Below are 18,224 nucleotides of genomic sequence, written 5' to 3'. Positions count from 1 at the left end.
CAGCATAATTACCCATATATTATTTATCATTTCAAACCAGTCAGTGTCGCATAACCTACTTTTGTCAAAAAAATGAAACTGTGTCACTTTTTCAGGTGGAACTGTAAATGGAGAAATATTTACACAATCATACCTACTTTCTGAACTCTCTACATCAGACTGACAACAAGGAGTGCAAGTAGAACCATTTTCCTGTACTTTTAACATCTTCACTATTTTCTTTAGTCTTCATTGGGTTATTCCAGTTTTGCTACTTTACTTTGTAAAAATTATTTAATTTGTGCTTGTGAAGTTCTTTTCTGCATTGTTGGCTCCACGTTAGTTCCTAATTCTACAGACTGACTTTTGTAATCCTCCAGATAAGGTGTTCCCAGACTTTTTGCCACTATGTACCATATGGCATTTTTAGAACCTGGGATGTACCACTATAGCTTGTTCACTTTATAATGAACCCGGGGGTCCGGAGAAGGGGAAGTGAGGATGCAAAAGGTTGAGTTGTGATTGCTGCAAGCGTGAAGAATGGCATGGGAGTAATAATTTTTGCGATCCTGCTCAGTGCGGATAACACGTACTGTTTTTACGTCATTCCAATAATCTGCTATGTGTGGTAGACATCTGGAACTCTGACACACACAAGTACTACTACTGTTTTGTGGAAGAACTTTTTAATGAGCTGTTCATGCTCACTTGGAGTACTTATTTGTGGCAAATAATACAAAATTAAATTAAGCTGGTTCTGATACAAATATTCAGTATCAGAGGAATAACATTTAAAATATACATATTAAACTTTTATATCAAAAATAATATAAACCACTTGTGCTACGAAGCAATAAACTGAACAAACAGCAAAAACATTCAGGTTCAAATCAAACTTTTACACTAAGTCAGACTTCAGAGTCAGTAATTATACAGTTTTCAAATTGAGATTCTGATGAGATAACATCTAGATGTCGCAGCTGGTAATGTGTAGACGTTTATCTTTAATCACAACTTTAAAGTCTGGCTTAATTGAGCTCACTTCAGCCCCAGGTCACCTTCAACACTAACGCTGTTTCTGTATTTATTTTTAATTTACATGAAGTAAGAAAACCCACTTTCACACATGTAAGTGGTAACAGAGAAGAGTAAAGCATTTGGTTTTTGTTTCCATCCAAAAAGAAAGCAGAATTTTCTTTTGAAATCACCTATCTTTAAACTGTCACTTGTCACGTCTAAAGTTTCTTTCATGAATACCACTTCTGGTACTTTTCCTGAATATGGATTTCTTATCGCGTCATATTTTATGTAATCTTTGTACATTTCGTACCTTTTTTGAAGGACCTTTAAATATGCAAATATGTCTCAAACAAAATCTTACAGTCTTCCAAAAATGATTTAAGAGTAAAAAAAAGTTATTGTTCAGCACTTGTGAACTAAAAGTTCTCAACTTTCTTTTGAAAGATGACGTTTTGATTTCTGCTATGAAATCTGTTGTGCCTCCTTCTTGCACACCCATATTTAAAATATGAAGCCTGCCAAAGATATCAGCGAAATAGGTCAATATAATTGTAATAACTTCAAGTTGAACAAATATATTTCAAGGACGACACAATACACGAAAGTCACAGATCAAGTAAACAGAGTAAGATGTATGTACACTTTAACAGTCAAATCATAACTAAGTCCAAGTCTAGCGGCCGCTGGCTGGCTGGCCGCTTAGGTGGCGCTGCTGCTGCATGGCTGGCAGATAGCGCTGCATGTAGAGGACACGCGTAACTGCGCGGCGGCACTTTCAAAGATCGTCGAGTCACAACACTTTTCCCCCCTTTGCATTTTTTTGCACAGGTCTTGAGGTAGGTGGCCTGTAGATTGCTAACGTCCATAGGTGTTGTTTGAGTGGCCGTAAAGTTTCGAGAAGGAGGCTTCCCGTAAGGACGGAAGTGTCCCCGATGATAACGGGTCGAGATGACAAGAGATGTGGGGGTCGAATCTGCTGAGGTCCCGTGCAACAATCTGCCCATTGCGGCATGTCCGGTTGTTATAACAGAGTAGAGTTGCTCCAACAGATGATGGTCATCTGGTTCCTGCATGGGCACATCTCTTGGTGGTGTCAGGATATGATGGTGAGAGGACTGCATTGTGAGTAATGAGAGTTTCCAGTATCCCGAGCATCAGGTAGAGCCGAAGGTGGTGTAGCAGCATCCAGAACAGGCGTTGCTAGCACACGCGCCCGAAGCTGGTCTAAATGACACACTGCAACAACCGTATCTGCCTGGATTTCATACAGGCGTCGGCCACGGTGTCGTAAGATAGGCCAGGACTCCATTTTGGCTGCCTTCCATATCCCCGTACCCATACAAGGTCGTCAACGGTGAACCGGCCAAGCGAAGGAATCTGCAGCCATGAGGTGGAAGGCCGCAGAAGATGAAGTAGCATGTGGGGCTGTGGTCGCCCATGGGGGTGAAACAGTAAGAAGCCAGAAATTGGAGATGCACACCATCAGCAGAAGAAGTCAGTAGTTTCCTCATCTGAGCCTTAAATGTGCAGACCAGTCGTTCAGCCTCATCATTTGACTGTGGATGGAATGGAGGGGCCGTGACATGCATGACGCCATGACGGGCACAAAAATCCGAAAAATCTGAAGAAGCAAATTGTGGATCATTATCAGTAACAAGAGTAGAGGGAAAGCCTTCCAAAGAGAAAATGTGAGCTAGAGCATTGGTGGTTGCCGCAGTGGTAGGCGACGTGCAACGGACAATGAGAGGAAAGTTAGATTAGGCGTCAATAATGAGAAGCCAATACATACCTGAAAAAGGTCCCTCGAAGTCAGCATGAATACGCTCCCAGGACTTCTCAGGCGAAGGCCACTGTGACAAAGATGACTTCGGGGGTGGCGGCCTGTGACGCACAAGGACCGCAGGCAGCGACCATTTGTGCGATTTCAGAGTCGATGCCGGGCCAGTACACATGACAGTGCGCCAGAGATTTTGTGTGAGACACACCCCAGTGCCCTTGGTGAAGGAGGCGCAAGACCGAAGCACGCAAAGACGCAGGTACCACAACAGGCGGCGAAACATTTTTGGTGGAAAGGAGGACAACACCATCCCTAGCCATGGTGGCAGTAACGCAAAGCGTAGTAGTTCCGCAACGGATCAGAAGTCTTAGCGGACGGACAATCTGGCCAACCCTTCTGAATACAGCATAAAAACCGGGAGGGGTTACAGTCAGAACCCATAGCAGCCGCCAGGCAGTCCCCAATGATGGGGAACCCATCCACAAACCGCTGCTCGACAACATCCAGGTGGAAACAGGAACGTTCGTCCCTATCGAATGCCAGATCAGAACCCATCGAAAGGCGAGACAGTGCACAGTGCATCAGCATTAGCATGTTGAGCCGTCGGCCGGAAATGACTCTCGTAATTGAAACAAGACAAGTAAAGAGCCCAATGATGGAGGTGGTGTGCGGCCTTGTCGGGAAGTGACGTTGATGGATGAAACAAAGAAACAAGTGGTTTGTGATCCATAACAAAATGAAATTTGAATCCATAGAGAAAAACAACAAACTTATGAAGAACATACATAATGGCCAAAGCTTCTTTTTCAATTTGAGAATACTTTTGTTGGGCATCCGTGACCGTTTTGGAGGCATATGCAATGGGTTGTTCAGAACCGTCAGAAAAACAGTGCGCAAGGACTGCACCGACCCCGTATTGAGAGGCGTCTGTGGCGAGAACAAGATGTTGGCCAGGTCGATAAGTAGCCAGGCACGGGGCCTGTTTCAGCATAGTCTTCAATTTCTGGAAAGCCGCATCACATGATGCGGACCAGTGAAAAGGCATGTTTTTATGCAACAGGTGATGCAACGGCTGAGCCACCGAAGCAGCAGACGGTAAAAATTTGTGATAGTATGCTATTTTCCCCAAGAAAGCATGCAGTTCCTTAACAGATGGAGGGCGAGGAAGGGCACTGATCGCAGCGACAGTTTGCTGAAGCGCACGAATACCATCACGAGAGAGTTGAAACACCCAAGTACGTGATAGATGCCTGAAAAAATTGTGATGTCTGAAGATTACACTTAAGACCGGCAGTCTGTAAGACATGAAAAAGTATGCAGAGGTTCTGAAAATGTTCTTCAGTGGTGGAGCCAGTGACAACAATGTCGACCACAAATATGGGAACAGTGTGAACGACAGATTTGTAAGATACCTCAACATCAAATTGTCCCTAGAGAGAAATCTCCGTAATTGCACAGTGACAGGTGACAGGATTGGAGAAACCAACTGAAGATACGTCTGAGAACTGATGATAGTGGCAGCAGAACCAGTATCCACCTGCATGTGAACATCTCAACCAGGTATTTGGACAGTGAGGAATAACTTCCCTGAAAGGGAAGTAGTACAATTGGCAGACCACACAGAATCAGAATCAGCGTCATGTTCATGAACATCACGTATGCGGCTGGATTAGAAAATGGATGACACATGACCGTTTGTATTGCATTTGTGTCACACGGCCCAATGTTGTGGGCAATCTTCTTGTGAATGTTTCCTAAAACACCGCAGACATGAAGGAAGTTTCCGTGGGTTTTGCTGCAGTTTCTTAGAAGTTTGTTTTACGGTTAGGCCGAGGCTGTGCTTGGGAGCGTACTGCGGCCGCGTCATCCGACGGGGACACGCAACACGCTTCATCAACATAGCACAGAGGTTGTAATTCCCCGACGTTGCCCCATGCCTCTATTTGCGCTCCAGCGGCGCGAGAAATTTCAAGAGACTGAGCGATGGATCAGACTTCATCTAGAGTCAGATTTGCCAACTGAAGGGCACGTTGCCTAACTTCTTTGTCGGGCGCCGATTGGATAATAGCATCTCGTACCATGGAATCAGCGTAGGATTCTTTGTGAACTTCAGTAACAAATTGACACTTTCTACTGAGGGTGTGAAGTTCAGCAGCTCAAACACGATAGGATTGATTCGGTTGTTTTTGACAATGATAGAAGTCAACACGAGAGGCTACCACATGTGTGCGATTTTGAAAATAGACAGACAGAAGTGAGCACATTTCAGCAAAGGACAAAGACGCAGGATCTTCCAAAGGAGCCAATTGCAACAACAACTGATACATTTGAGATGAAATCCATGAAAGGAACAGAGATTTACATGTTTCTACAATGAAATTTTCACTCTACAGCGGAGTGTGTGCTGATATGAAATTTCCTATGTGGTAGAGTGCTTGCCCGCGAAAGGCAAAGGTCCCGACTTCAAGTCTCGATCCGGCACACAGTTTTAATCTGTCAGGAAATTTCACTTACATGTTTGTTCGTCCGCGACATGAAATGCCAAGAAGTGCTGTCGAAGACTTTTTCGTAATCACACCAGTCTTTCACCGTCTCCGCGTAAGGAGGAAAAGTAGGTAGAGAGAATGACGAGAGATGTCCCACATTTGATGCCGCGACGAAATCACGAATCGCATTTGTGAGAAGCGTTTTCTGTTCTATGAGACCTTGCAATAGTTGCTCTAAAGTAGCCATGGAAACATGTGGGTCAACGATGGAAAAGAAAAATCCCATCCTCGTCGCCAATTGTAATAACTTTAAGTTGAACAAATATATTTCAAGGAAGACGTATTACATGAAAGTCACATATACATGAAAGTCACAGATCAAGTAAACAGAGTAAGGCGTGTTTACACTTTAACAGTCAAATCATAACTGAGTCCAAGTCTAGCGGACGCTGGTTGGCTGGCCGCTTAGGTGGCGCTGCTGCTGCATGTCTGGCAGACAGCGCTGCATGTAGAGGATGCGCGTAACTGTGCAGCGGCACTTTTAAAGATCAGCGAGTCACAATAATAATCAATGATTATTAGCCAAATATTTCTTCATGTAAAACGTCTTTGTTTTTGTCACTCAGAAACATACAAACCTTGGACTTCAGTTCAAATATTCTGCTTGAAATCTTTCTGTGAGAGAACCATCTTACTTTAGTTTGCAGGTGCAAACTTTTAAATTCATGTCCCATATCTTCACACAATAGCGTGTAACAGCCATGAGTTTAGAGTCCTTGCATTGATGATGTTTACAATCTTTACAATGTCTGTCAAAACGATATAACCTTTGCACATATACTTACAAGCAAATGCTTCTCAGCGTATTATACAATGAGCGCTTCAACAAACACTGCAACTTTCTTCATTTTTGCTGTCAGCTCTGTTAAGTGGCCTTGGTCTTGACTCCATCTGTACAAATACCAACACATATTGGCCAGGAATACCTACTTTAAATAAATAAAGGCCAATGGCCAATCATATTGAAAATTGTTATTGCTGCGTCATCTGACTTCAGTGGTTTGAACATACAAACTCTTATCTTTGTGATGGTCAAAATGTACAAAAACAGGTAACTGCATCATATTTGCAACATCTGCACTACAGTATATTTGAAGAGCAAAATAAGTGCACTCTTGCAGTTGTAATAACAACATTTCTTCAATATTGGAATACACGTCTTCAGTTTCCTTTACTGTTGGATAACAAAACTTTTTGTATTTCTTAGGCGGCTTTTGCCCCCAAAACTATTTGGATCATGCCTCTTACCCAAGGGCAGCAAGAGAGACTACCCAACTGTGTGAGGTTTTCCTTCTTTTCCAATTCTAAAACTAGCCACATATGAGGTTCTTTCAACTTGCTTGTGACTATCAGTATTTATGAAATTTGCCATGCAGTTGGAATCTTTTAAAAAAATGAAGATTTCCTTTAAAAAATCAATATGTTTACCAACTGAGAGGCTTAGAACTTTCATGGCATTTTAATAATGACAGCTTCATGCTTTGATCTGAAAGTGTCTAAGCATACAACACATTGGGTTGGTTGGTTTAAAGAGGGGGGGAAGGGACCAAATTGCTAGGTCATCGGTCCCTTGTTCCTATTAAAATAATTGCACAAGAGAAAGAATAAAAAACGACACTCACAGCACAAAGCAGGGAAACAGAAAAAAAACCACAAGAGTGACAAAAGGGCAACGAACACTAAAATGAACAAAATAGGGCAGGAAAACCAGATAGGGATGCAAGAAACAGGAAGAAAGAATTAAAATAAGAGAGCAATTATCATGGCTGTTTGGTCACGAGAATAAAAAAGGATAAGCCAGCCCACTCTGCAACACATTAAAACCTCCAAAATAAAAGCAGTAGGGTGGAGGACACAAGAGGGATGAAGGATATGTGCTAAAACTTAGATAGAATGATTGAACACACCCTCGCGCATAAAACGTAAAACTATAGCAGCCGATGAGGAGTTGTCAGCAAAAATTAATGGTAATGAGTCCAGCAACTGAAGATTTCGTCGCATGGCAGCAAAAGTAGGACAGCGCACCAGAATATAGGCTACTGTCAATCGGGCACTGCACTGACACTGAGGTGGGTCTACACAGTGCAGGAGATAGCTGTGGGTCACCCATACATGGCTAATGCAGAGCCGGCAGAGAACCAGAGTGTGCATATGAGAAGCCTGCATGGAGGACTTCCAAACAGTTGTAGTCTCCTTAATGGCACGCAGTTTGTTGTGCATACCAAAGTTATGTCATTCCGCCTCCCAAAGCCCAAGAACCTTGTGGCATAATAAATATTATTTAGCATATGACTAATACAGACATATCATGAAATTAAATTATCTATACATATGTACATATTAACACAAAAGAAACTTAAGTTTGTCTTTACAACTGAATATCCAGTCCTTCAATCCAGCACACTGCATCTGGAGTTCCTAGCCGGAAGTCCTCTTTGGCGCCGTGATAGGCTCGAATCCTGCATTCACTGACAATGTGGTGAACAGTCTGGTATGGAGCCCTGCAGTCACAAGCTGGATCAGGCAGCTTCTTCCACTTAAAGAGAGCATCCCTGCATCGCCCATGGCCGGTACGGATTCTGTTGAGAGTAACCAGGTCTTGCGTGGTAAGTTGAATCCACTTGGAAGTTTAGCACCTGAGATGATGTTATGCAGGTGCACATCTGTCACTGCTTCCCACCGACCTTTCCATTCTTCAAGAGGTTTGATATTCTTAGCAACCATGTCAGCAGCATCGCACACAGTTGGATGGTGTGATTTAAAAGTGGCAGGTCGCTATGCACGGGTCGGTTAGAACTCCTGGAGACCTTGTGGAATTCTCTCATAAGGGCAGTACATCTGCGTTGATCAGGAGGCTTTATACCGATTAACAGTGGAAGCCAATAAACTGGAGTAGATCTGATTGCGCCAGATATTATGCGCATTGTTGTATTCAGCTGGGTATCAACAAGCTTTGTATGATGACTGTTCATCCAAACAGGTGTACAATACTCAGCACTTGATTACACCAAGCTCAGAGCTGAAGATCGCAGGTTGGCTGCTGAAGATCCCCAGGTAGTTCCGCATAGGTTATGGAGAATGTTGTTTCGAGTCCTCAGCTTTTGAGCTAAGTTAAGAAGGTGTTGTTTGAAGCATAGTGTACAATCCAGGATGACATCAAGATATTTTGGGTTCCAATTATGACGAAGAATTCTGCCTCTGAAACTTACTTCCAGTTTTACGTTCGCCAACCGGTTATTTAGATGGAAGCAACACGCTCCTGTTTTTCTCACACTGGGTTGGAGTCTCCAGATTTTGAAGTAATTATCTAATGCAGACAGGTCATTGGCTAGAATCCCTTCCGTTGTCTTCATTTCCTGGTGTTTTACAGCTAGAGCCAGGTCATCGGCATAGCAGTATTTTCTGGAAGAGGTGTCAGGTAGATCAGATACATATAGGCTGAACAGTAAGGGTGAGAAAACTGCTCCTTGAGGCTATCCGTTGTTCAGCTTCCTCTCCTTACTTATGTTGCTTCCAGTGATTACCTGGAACTTCCGATCACTTAGCATGCCGTTAATCAGTCGAGCCATTGTTCTGCAGGGTATGATGCGGAGAAATTTGTATATAAGGCCTTCCCTCCACACAGTGTCGAAGGTGGCAGTTAGATCAACAAATGCCACAGATGTTTTCTGCTTCATTTGGTATCCTGACTCTATGAAGGATGTGAGAGACAATACTTGGTCGCAGCAGCTACGCCCTGGTCCGACGCCTGCCTGATCAACTGGAACATTCTCTAAGATAGCACTACTTATTCTGTTATATATTAGCCTTTCAAAAAACTTGTAGCAGCAGCTGAGTAGGGAAATGGGGCGATAGTTTTCTACCTTGTTGCTGCGTTTGCCAGGTTTCAGAACAGATATTATCTTCGCCTTTTTAAACTCCGATGGAAGTTGACCAGTCAGCAGGATCTCAGTGAAGAATTATGCCAGCCATTTCTGAGCTTTTCCTCCCATATGGATAAGGAATTCTGGATGGATACCATCAAATCCAGGTGCCTTAAGAGGTTTGAGGTCCTTCAGTCCAGAGTCAATGTCTGAAACTGTGAAGGGATGGGTATAGTCAGATGAGGGAGATGCCTTCTTTTTCAGGTCACAAAGCTGTTGTCTGATATGTCTTGTATGTTTCTTGTCAGGAGGTACTCTTGAGGTAGTAATGATGTGGGAAGCAATTTGGTCTGGTGTTACTTGGGAATTTTTTTCTGCATGCTGGTGCACTTCCTCCTAGTTTTCTCAGAAGACTCCATGCTTTCCTGCTCGAGTGGGTAAAGTCCATAGTTTCGACTGTTTCTGCCCATTTCTGCCTCTGAGACATGTCCAAGCTGGACAATAGTTCCGTAGCTATCTCTGGGTCACCACTTTGGAGGAAGTGTTGGTACAGTGTTTCACTTTCATATTCCATCCTAGAACATATTCCTTTCGGTATTCTCTTGTCATAAACTTTTTAACATAATAATGAATGCAGGTCAGCTACAGGGATGCCGCTCTCCAGATGCGGTTTCTGTGTAGCGTGTCAGCAAGTTCATTTCCTGGGAGTCCGACGTGACCTGAGGTCCAGACAAACACCACTGAATGACTGAATGTTCCAGGGCATAGATGGTTGCTACAAAAGGATGGTGGGAGTAGCAATGGTCAACAGCGTGTAGGCTGCTCAAGGAGCCAGTACAGAGACAAAACAATTCGCCAGGGCATGAACGGATGTCCTCCAGAGCATGAGATATGGCCACCAGCTCTGCAGTGAAAAACTGCAGCCATCTGGCAAGAAATGGTGTTCAATATGTCCCCTGTGAAGCCAATGTGACCATTAGCCATTGGTGTAAACCACTTAAGAGTCCCAGGACATGTCAAGAATTGAGAAAAAGTGAGGAGGGGTCAACAGAGTCCTTAGGACCATGTGAAACTTCCGGACATAGCTTCAGTCTATGTTTACACAATGAAGGTGTACATGAATGGACCTTGAGTAGAGATGGTAAAGGGAAGGACACCGGTTCAGACAGAAGGGATTGGGACATGAACTGCAATTGTAAGCTCTGACCTGGGCCACTGTTGTGGGAGATGAATCGCTGTGGCTAGGAAAAGGGGATGGTAATTCGGATGCTCAAGAGAGCTACGAATGTTTACAACGTAACTGGCGAGCAGTAGTGTACATCTAACCTTCAATGGAGGGACTCCGGCCTCCACCAGGACGCTGCTCACCGGACTTAACCTAGAAGCTCCTTTGCCAGTAAAATGCCATAGTGGTGCACTGGGTCAAGTAAACGCAGCACTGAGGGCACCGCCAAACCATAAACTAGACCCCCATAGTCAAGGCAGGATTCAAAATGGGCCCTGTAGAGCTGCAGCAGCATAGAGCGATCTGCACCCACGTTGCCGGGGGCACCCTAAGGAACAAGAGATCGCATTTTCCGCCACAGAAATGATCATCCTGGTGATGTGCTCAACCACCACATCAATGTTACTGTGTTGGGGAGTTTCAATGGTGACAGCAGAGGTGAAATCTCCAGTCTGCCTCGTTTAAAGCCCATCTGGGTAGGCATCCGTGGGCATGATGGCGGAGACTGACAGGAAGATGGGAAGTGGTCGCTACCACACAAGTCATCGTGGGTTCTCCAGTGGACAGACGGAAGAAGTCCTAGGCTGCAAAGTGATAAATCAATCACCGAGTAAGTACCATGAGCCACGTAAGTGTGTGGGGGCCCAAGTATTTAAGAGACAGAGGTTGAGTTGAGACAGTAACGTTCCAACATCTCTACCTCGGTCAGTAAGCATGGAGCCATCCCATAAGGGGTTATGGACGTTAAAAACTCCCAAAAGTAGGAAATGTTTAGGGAGTAGATCAATCAGTGCAATACATTCAGGGGTACTGCACCACCTGGAGGAAGATAAAGGTTGCAGATGGTGATTTCCTGTGTCGTCCTTATCCTGACTGCCATAGCTTCATGAGAAGTTTGAAGGGGCACAGGTTCACTACATACTGAGTTCACAACACAGATGCAAACTCCACCTGACACGCTATTATATTCTCTTCAGTTCCTGTAATATCTCCTATAGCCATAGAGGGCAGACTGAGTATTTGTTACCATTCCTACTGCGTATGAGGCATCAGTGAGATCTAGGCCCTCAGTGGACACTAAGATCTCCACCTCATCCCGAGATGCAGAATTGGTAGGGAGTGGCGGTGTTGGGGCCACCATAGGGTCCTGTTTCTTAGCAGCCTTCTTCTTGGCTTGCTTACCTTATCACTTCTCTTTAGGGGATTGCTGTGAGGAATTCTATGAAGTAGCTTCAGGCAGAGAGGAAGACCATGAAGCTCTTTGTCCAGTATCTTTTGGCTCCTTTGGGAGGATTTAAAGGAGACTTGCTTTTCCAGCTGGCAGGGGGGGGGGGGGGGGGGGGAGGGCTATTCTAACACCCAGACCCGCAGGCATAACACAGAGGTGAATTGGATTATCACTGGTTTATATAAAAGGATTTACTGTAATGTCAAGTTAAATAGCTTTCATTATACTTGTGGTTAGGTGTTGGTTTAGGTTTTGTAGCTGCACCCTTGGAGACAGAAGGAGCTTCTGGGCTTAAAAACCATGTCATCATGAATTTAAACACAATGGTGCATAAGTCACACAATGACGTTAAACTTCACATCACAATTATAGTAGTCAAGAATCAACTTGTTGTAAAAAGCATTCTGGTTCCAGAGGCAAGCTTCTTCATATCACGATACTATCGAAAGTGACACCCCACAAAGCAACAATCACAACAAACCATTCGATGCTGCTGCACCACCACACATTGGTACACCACATAAGTTGGCAGCAGTTGCAAAGCGGAACAAAAACTTTCTTATAACCACCGACAAGATTCGATGAAATTGTTGCCAATTTCAAATCAAGATGAATCATTCCTAGCCAAGGCAGCAGCAACTAATGAAGGGAGGCGTGGGGAGGGCACAATACAACCTTTGTATGTTTCAAGTACAGTCCAGAAAAAACATTCTGCAGTAAATCCATTTTCTTTAATATTAAACAAATGCTGCTTTTATCAGTCATTTTCCTACTATCAAATAAAGTAACATAAGCCAAAATTTTAGTTACTGCAGTATGCGTTTTGTTTTTTTATACTGCGAACTACCTAAAATATACTTGCATACCGCCAGTGGTACGCTTACCACTATCTGGGAAGCCCTACTCCACAAGATAATCTCATTCAGAAAAAGCATGTCACTGCAATATTTTGTTCATTGTAATAACTACTAACACTGAAGATATTAATATAGCAGTCACTAAATTATTTTTTTTCATTTACTGATTAGCTCTGTCCAGTATTTGTCAACAGAATGTAGAAGTTTCTGTATGCAGGCCACCCTGCTTGCCAATCTGCATGGGCTGCCACTAATTATAATTGGCAATGCGCTAACCATTATGCAGTGAACTGCTAGACATTGATCCATTTCGTTCCTTTAATTTCATTTCATATTCATAGTTACAAATAAGTACCAGATGTCAATGTGAACATAGCCATAACACGCTTTCACAAAATGTCATTCCTTCCCTGCATCATTTAGAGATTTAGGGGTATATTGAGGAAAGTACAATTAGTGAAGTGCCTTCATACAGAAATTTAGGGAACAAGGGGACTCGGCTTTTAGTGGTGAACAATAGTATTTAGTTTATAGATTATTGCATTGGGGCTTGTGCCAATAAAATAGTGGGGTACTGGGGTCACTAAATCTGTGATAGGGAGGGGGAAAGTGGCATTTTCCATCTTTGTGTCACTTATATGAGTACTGTGGGATGAAGAGTGTTCCTGATAATTTTTGGTTCACAGTTTACTGAAGGTTACTGAGAAAATTGTATGCATGGTAAGTTCGTAAGTTTGTTTTAGTGGTTTTATTTAATTTTTATTATAATATGTTATAAAATGTGGGTTTATGTGTACAACTGTACATTCAAATTGGTGATGGTGCAAGTTTTTATGAATTTTTGGTTCATGCTGTTAGTTATTGGTAACTTGATGGACTGTCTTGAAGATTGTTTTAGCTATCTTGACGAGGCTACATTTTCAGTAGTTACGTGCAGGAGTTTTGGTTTTGTGGTATCACGTACTTCGTTTTAGCTATGGGGGTCAATTAAAATTTCTGATACTGTATTTTGGGGCTTTACAGACATTTGTGGTATTGTGGACTTTATTTGAGTTTTATAGGTCAAGTGGAATTCCCTATACCAGTTTTTCAAGTTTTTTTGTGTGGTTTTGTTGGCTGCTGAGAATTTAGCATGCTTGATTTCTGCCTTTGTAGTTGTTTTAGCATCTTCATTATTAGTGTTGTTATATACTTAGTTTGTCTTTGCACAAAACCTCTTAATTCACACAGTTGCCCCATTAGTTTCATTGAGTGCCTGCAATTAAATATTTTTTTGTATTATTAGGGTTTCTTTGAGTGTGTAATGTATGATGACACAGTCACATATTACATAAGGTTGAACTAGGGGTGTGCGCCATGCTGTCAACACTGTGATCCAAAGTGGCGGGAGGTACTGTAATCTTCGGTTATATCCAAAATACCATTTTTTTTTTAAATTTCAGTTAACAATGTGAGAGAGAAATGGATATATCTGATTTGAACAGGGACATTCTGTCAAAATTTACTAAAAAATAAAATGTGCATTGTAGAAAAGTTAAGCATAACTGACTGGTCAATGAGAAAGATTAGGAAATGGGAGATGCTGTCATCAGAGCCTGTGTGATTAAATAACGAGACATCCAACTTTTTTGTGATATGAAGTATGGACATCATTATTTTATAAAGTTTATTTTTTCCTTCACTGGGTTCCATAGTTCTGAATAAACAGAAGACTGGTTATTTTGGGGACTAGTGTTTTGTACTCAACCGCCGCCAACCTATGAAATTGACAATAACAAATACAGAAGCGTCCAATTCCACCCATCTGCTTTGACCCATGACGTCACAAACATGGCGGAAAATACCATACACTACAACTTCAATATGGCGCCTATGACATCATTATGTAAACATAACCACAAACACGAAAATATAATGAAAAACCAACACACACACACACACACACACACACTCCACAAAAAATCTAATGAAACTAATGGGACAAGTGTGGGAAATTGGGGGCTTTGGGGTGGGGATAAAGTAAATATAAACAAATTTAGACACACATCACCATACCAAACCACACAAAAAAAAAAAAAAAAAAAAAAAAAAAAAAAAAAAAAAAAAAAAACAAACAAACACAAAACTCCCCAAATTCCACTTAACACAATATCCCCTGGAATCGGACACTTTCCTTGACCTATTTGGCTCAACAGGAACTCCCGATACCACAGCCACAACCACACATTGGAATGAACACTTCTCTTGACCTATATAGGTCAACAGAAACTACCGATACCAAACCATAAAACCCAAAACTGCAACCACGTCCACAATCATCACTACCTCAAAAAACACAACAAACCAACAAAATTGAAATCAAACACTTCCCTTGACTTGTTATTCTTATGTCATCTCCACATTCAGCCGTCCCTGGTCCGAGACACCAGAGCTTTAGTGAGCCTCATTTCTTCACGACCTACTGAACATTTCATGACTCCATCCAAAATTCCGAATAGTTGATGAAATTTTATTAGAGACAATGCACTGTCCCCCATCATCACTGACAACTGAAAACTGTTGACCTTGTCAGTCATATCCATACCTACCAAAGACATAAAAAGGCAATTTACCAAAACTCACACACGACAAACAGGAAAAAACTACAATAATGTCGAAATGACAAAACTAAAATCGTTAACTCACTGAAAAATATTCTGCTGATAGCACTGTCCCAATACCACACACATGCAATGCTACCACGCAAATAAACTGCATAAACATCAGCCGCAACAATATGTCACCTATAAACACGCCACACATGCAAACTAAACCAGAAACATCACCTAACACACCACCAGAGAGAGCCACCGAACACATCAAATCGACAACTACAAACACGCCACTACCACAAACTAAATTCCGCGCCTTTGTGATGTCACACACCACAACAGCCTTATGCCATGAGTCAAAGCCGACGGGTGGGATCGACCCTACTGTCTGTAGCCTTGTAGCTGTAATTAGTCACATCAGAACATCATTCATTCATTTCAAAATAAGTGATGAAGGAAGCGTGGGTGCTACATAAGACTTCTCAAAGAAAGGCGGTTACAATAGGCCAACACAATAAAGCTTTTGTATCTTCTAGTTTTGCAGATATGATTTCTCATCTACCTGCACCCTCCTCTATCAGTAGATCTAATCAAGGAAAGTTTAATGATTAGCATCTACTTAATATGTTTAGGCTCACAATAGAAAAATCACAGCATCCCTCAAAACTAGCAATTCGAAAAAATAAAGCATCATTGTGAACTTTAGTTCTCAAAGTGGCAGCTGGTAACTTCTGAGTTACCAAATTAATAGAAGTACTCCTATAACATATGTTTTGGCAATTCCTAACATATAATTCCCCACACAAACAACTGAAGCACATTTCCCCAAGTGCTCAGCGCAACAACAAACTACTGTACTTTGCAATACTTTTCTTGTATCTCTGACATAAAGAATAATTATAATATTACTATATGTATTTTTCTGGAAGTGTGCAAGCCAAGCAAGATACTAACCTAATCCGGGGCTGGATATTGACTGGGCTCGAGCTCTTGCCACTTTTCCCAAGGAACCCGCAGTCCCAAGACTGGATTCCACAAGCTCATCATCAAACCGACGTCGTTTTATCGAACGGGAACTACTGGAATATTTAAAAACCCATCAACAGACCAGTATTTGCAGAGTTAATTAGTGAAAGACTTGTAGCTGTTCACTAATATTGCTAAGCCTTCTTTGCTACATTTAATAACTTCAAGAATGCATGGAATGACACAATTAAATCTCATTTGTGATATTCTGCAATAATAAGAGAAGTAACCACTCTGCTTTAATGGCCATATAAATAGTTAGCACCGGCAAGGTCATATAAAATGCCGTGGGAAAACAAGACGAGCAATTTTGACTCTTCAACAACTGCTGAGCGTGAGAAACAATGTTTTTACAACATTTAGCAAAGCAATCAGTCCAGTATGGCAAACTACTTACAATAAATGTACACAAAAATAAACAAATCACATGATAAAAAACGAATGCGAATATATTATTCATAATTTACCTTCTACGTTTGGTAGCGATTGAATCTAAACTTTGTGACTGGTCCACTGACATTCTCACTTTCCCGTAACGATCTGTATCTGCCATCCTGCTGTTGAGTACAAAGTAACGAAATAAGATCTGTAACTCACATTCACTCAAGTAGTCTTCAACTTATCAACAACGTACTGGTACAGATTGACTTAACAAGGGTGTTTTAGATGTGCAAAAACATTCCTGTAGCTCACCTTCCAAACGGACGTTAATGTTCGGAGGCACACATACAAAAACTTAATGCATCACTTCAAAAGTTAAATGCACTAATAACCATACACAAATCCACGCACAGCCATACTATAAACAAACGGACAAAACAATAACTGTCCAGGATAGCCAACAACCCAAACGAAACACGTGTATACAAACTCTGATTAAGTCAGGAGTTGCATGAAAACTCCTGCGCAAGCAAGGTAAGTAAATGATACCGACGAAATAGTCATGTTTCAACAAATAATTTCTATGATTGCTCAGTTTTAATTACGTGTGTGAATTCATGAAAAGGAGTATCACTAAAGGCACGTCAACACGCAACGATCTGCCTGCGCAGACATCAGCGCAGATGTCTGTACATGCAAAAGATCGCTGCAAATGTGATGTGATCACACAACACAAACCCCAATCTACTACTCGCCCGCCATCTGTCGGTGTAGAAAAGAAATATCAGTGGCAAGCGACTACGCTCCCCGTAAACGTCAAAAATTTAATTCAGTTATTTTCAAATATACAAATGGAGGAAATTGTGTTGCAAAAAACATTCAGACCAACCGCAGGAAACAGAGAAAGCGGTCAAAATGGTGTATACAGTGGCTGCTAAATCGAAAGCAGTTTTCTCACGTAAATTTACTGCGAGATTTGCAGGGCGATTCTTAAGAAAGCCAAGCAGATCAAAATACCATAACGTTGGCTGGTATACTTGATCTACTCCTACAACAGATCTTCTAGATTCTGAACTTTGGATAACTCTTTTCGGCAAACAGTTCGCAACGAATTTATTTATTTTTATTACTGTTTCTCTGTTTGCCGAGGCGTCAACTGACCGCACTTTTTCAGTTAGAGCATTGCATGGTGCTATCTTTTTGTCTTTGTCACTATATTCTTTACTTTTAATCTTCCACAAACATGGGTGGTTTCTATATATTTCAATGAATTCACTAACAAACTCTCGAGAACACTGACGAGTATCAGCCATTTTAATGCCCTGTGCGCACAAATCCAAACACTAGACTGAGCAAACAGCTGTTTCGCGCCAGATTTGCGGTGATCTCCTGTCCACACGCTCCAACGTGTCTGTGCAGATGTTGTTTGAACCCACAGATTTGAGAGGTTTCGCTCAAACCTGCAACTCCAACTTTCAGGTTTGCACACACCTTAGGTTGGTGCAAATCTTCTCTCCACACGCAACGATCTGTCGCCGCAGATGTGATGTGCGCAGACATTTTCGCAGACAGATCGTTGCGTGTGGACGTGCCTTAAGACTCTAAATAATTTTGTGAAGTATTTCATAGTGTGTTAATTATTGACTGTCTGTAGATAAGGTTGAAGGTCATGCAATATGTCGACGAATCTACTGAAATCATATTTTTAATTGTATGTAGTCTCTGACTATA

At 42.0% G+C, this 18,224-nt stretch overlaps 1 protein-coding gene across 7 annotated transcripts in view; it reads right to left on the bottom strand.

Moving 5' to 3' along the window:
• The window catches only part of LOC126284032 (microspherule protein 1), a 152,482-nt gene extending 135,271 nt beyond the window's left edge, over window positions 1-17,211 (bottom strand). For 2 of the 7 annotated variants that reach the window (XM_049982586.1, XM_049982589.1), the window contains exons 1-3: window positions 16,806-17,211; window positions 16,580-16,669; window positions 16,041-16,165 (exon numbers count right to left, since the gene is read on the bottom strand). In XM_049982586.1, the coding sequence (XP_049838543.1) occupies window positions 16,041-16,165; window positions 16,580-16,665 (211 nt within the window). In that variant the 5' untranslated portion in view covers window positions 16,666-16,669; window positions 16,806-17,211. The remainder of the gene's footprint in view (window positions 1-16,040; window positions 16,166-16,579; window positions 16,670-16,805) is intronic. The other 5 variants (XM_049982588.1, XM_049982591.1, XM_049982587.1 and 2 more) reach the window with 3 other exon arrangements.
• Window positions 17,212-18,224: the final 1,013 nt, after the last annotated feature.

Source organism: Schistocerca gregaria, chromosome 8 (assembly GCF_023897955.1).
Source record: "Schistocerca gregaria isolate iqSchGreg1 chromosome 8, iqSchGreg1.2, whole genome shotgun sequence".
In the NCBI taxonomy this organism is placed as follows: domain Eukaryota; kingdom Metazoa; phylum Arthropoda; class Insecta; order Orthoptera; family Acrididae; genus Schistocerca; species Schistocerca gregaria.
The sequence above is the reverse complement of the archived record's forward strand: the minus strand, read 5'-3'. Positions and strand labels throughout refer to the sequence as shown.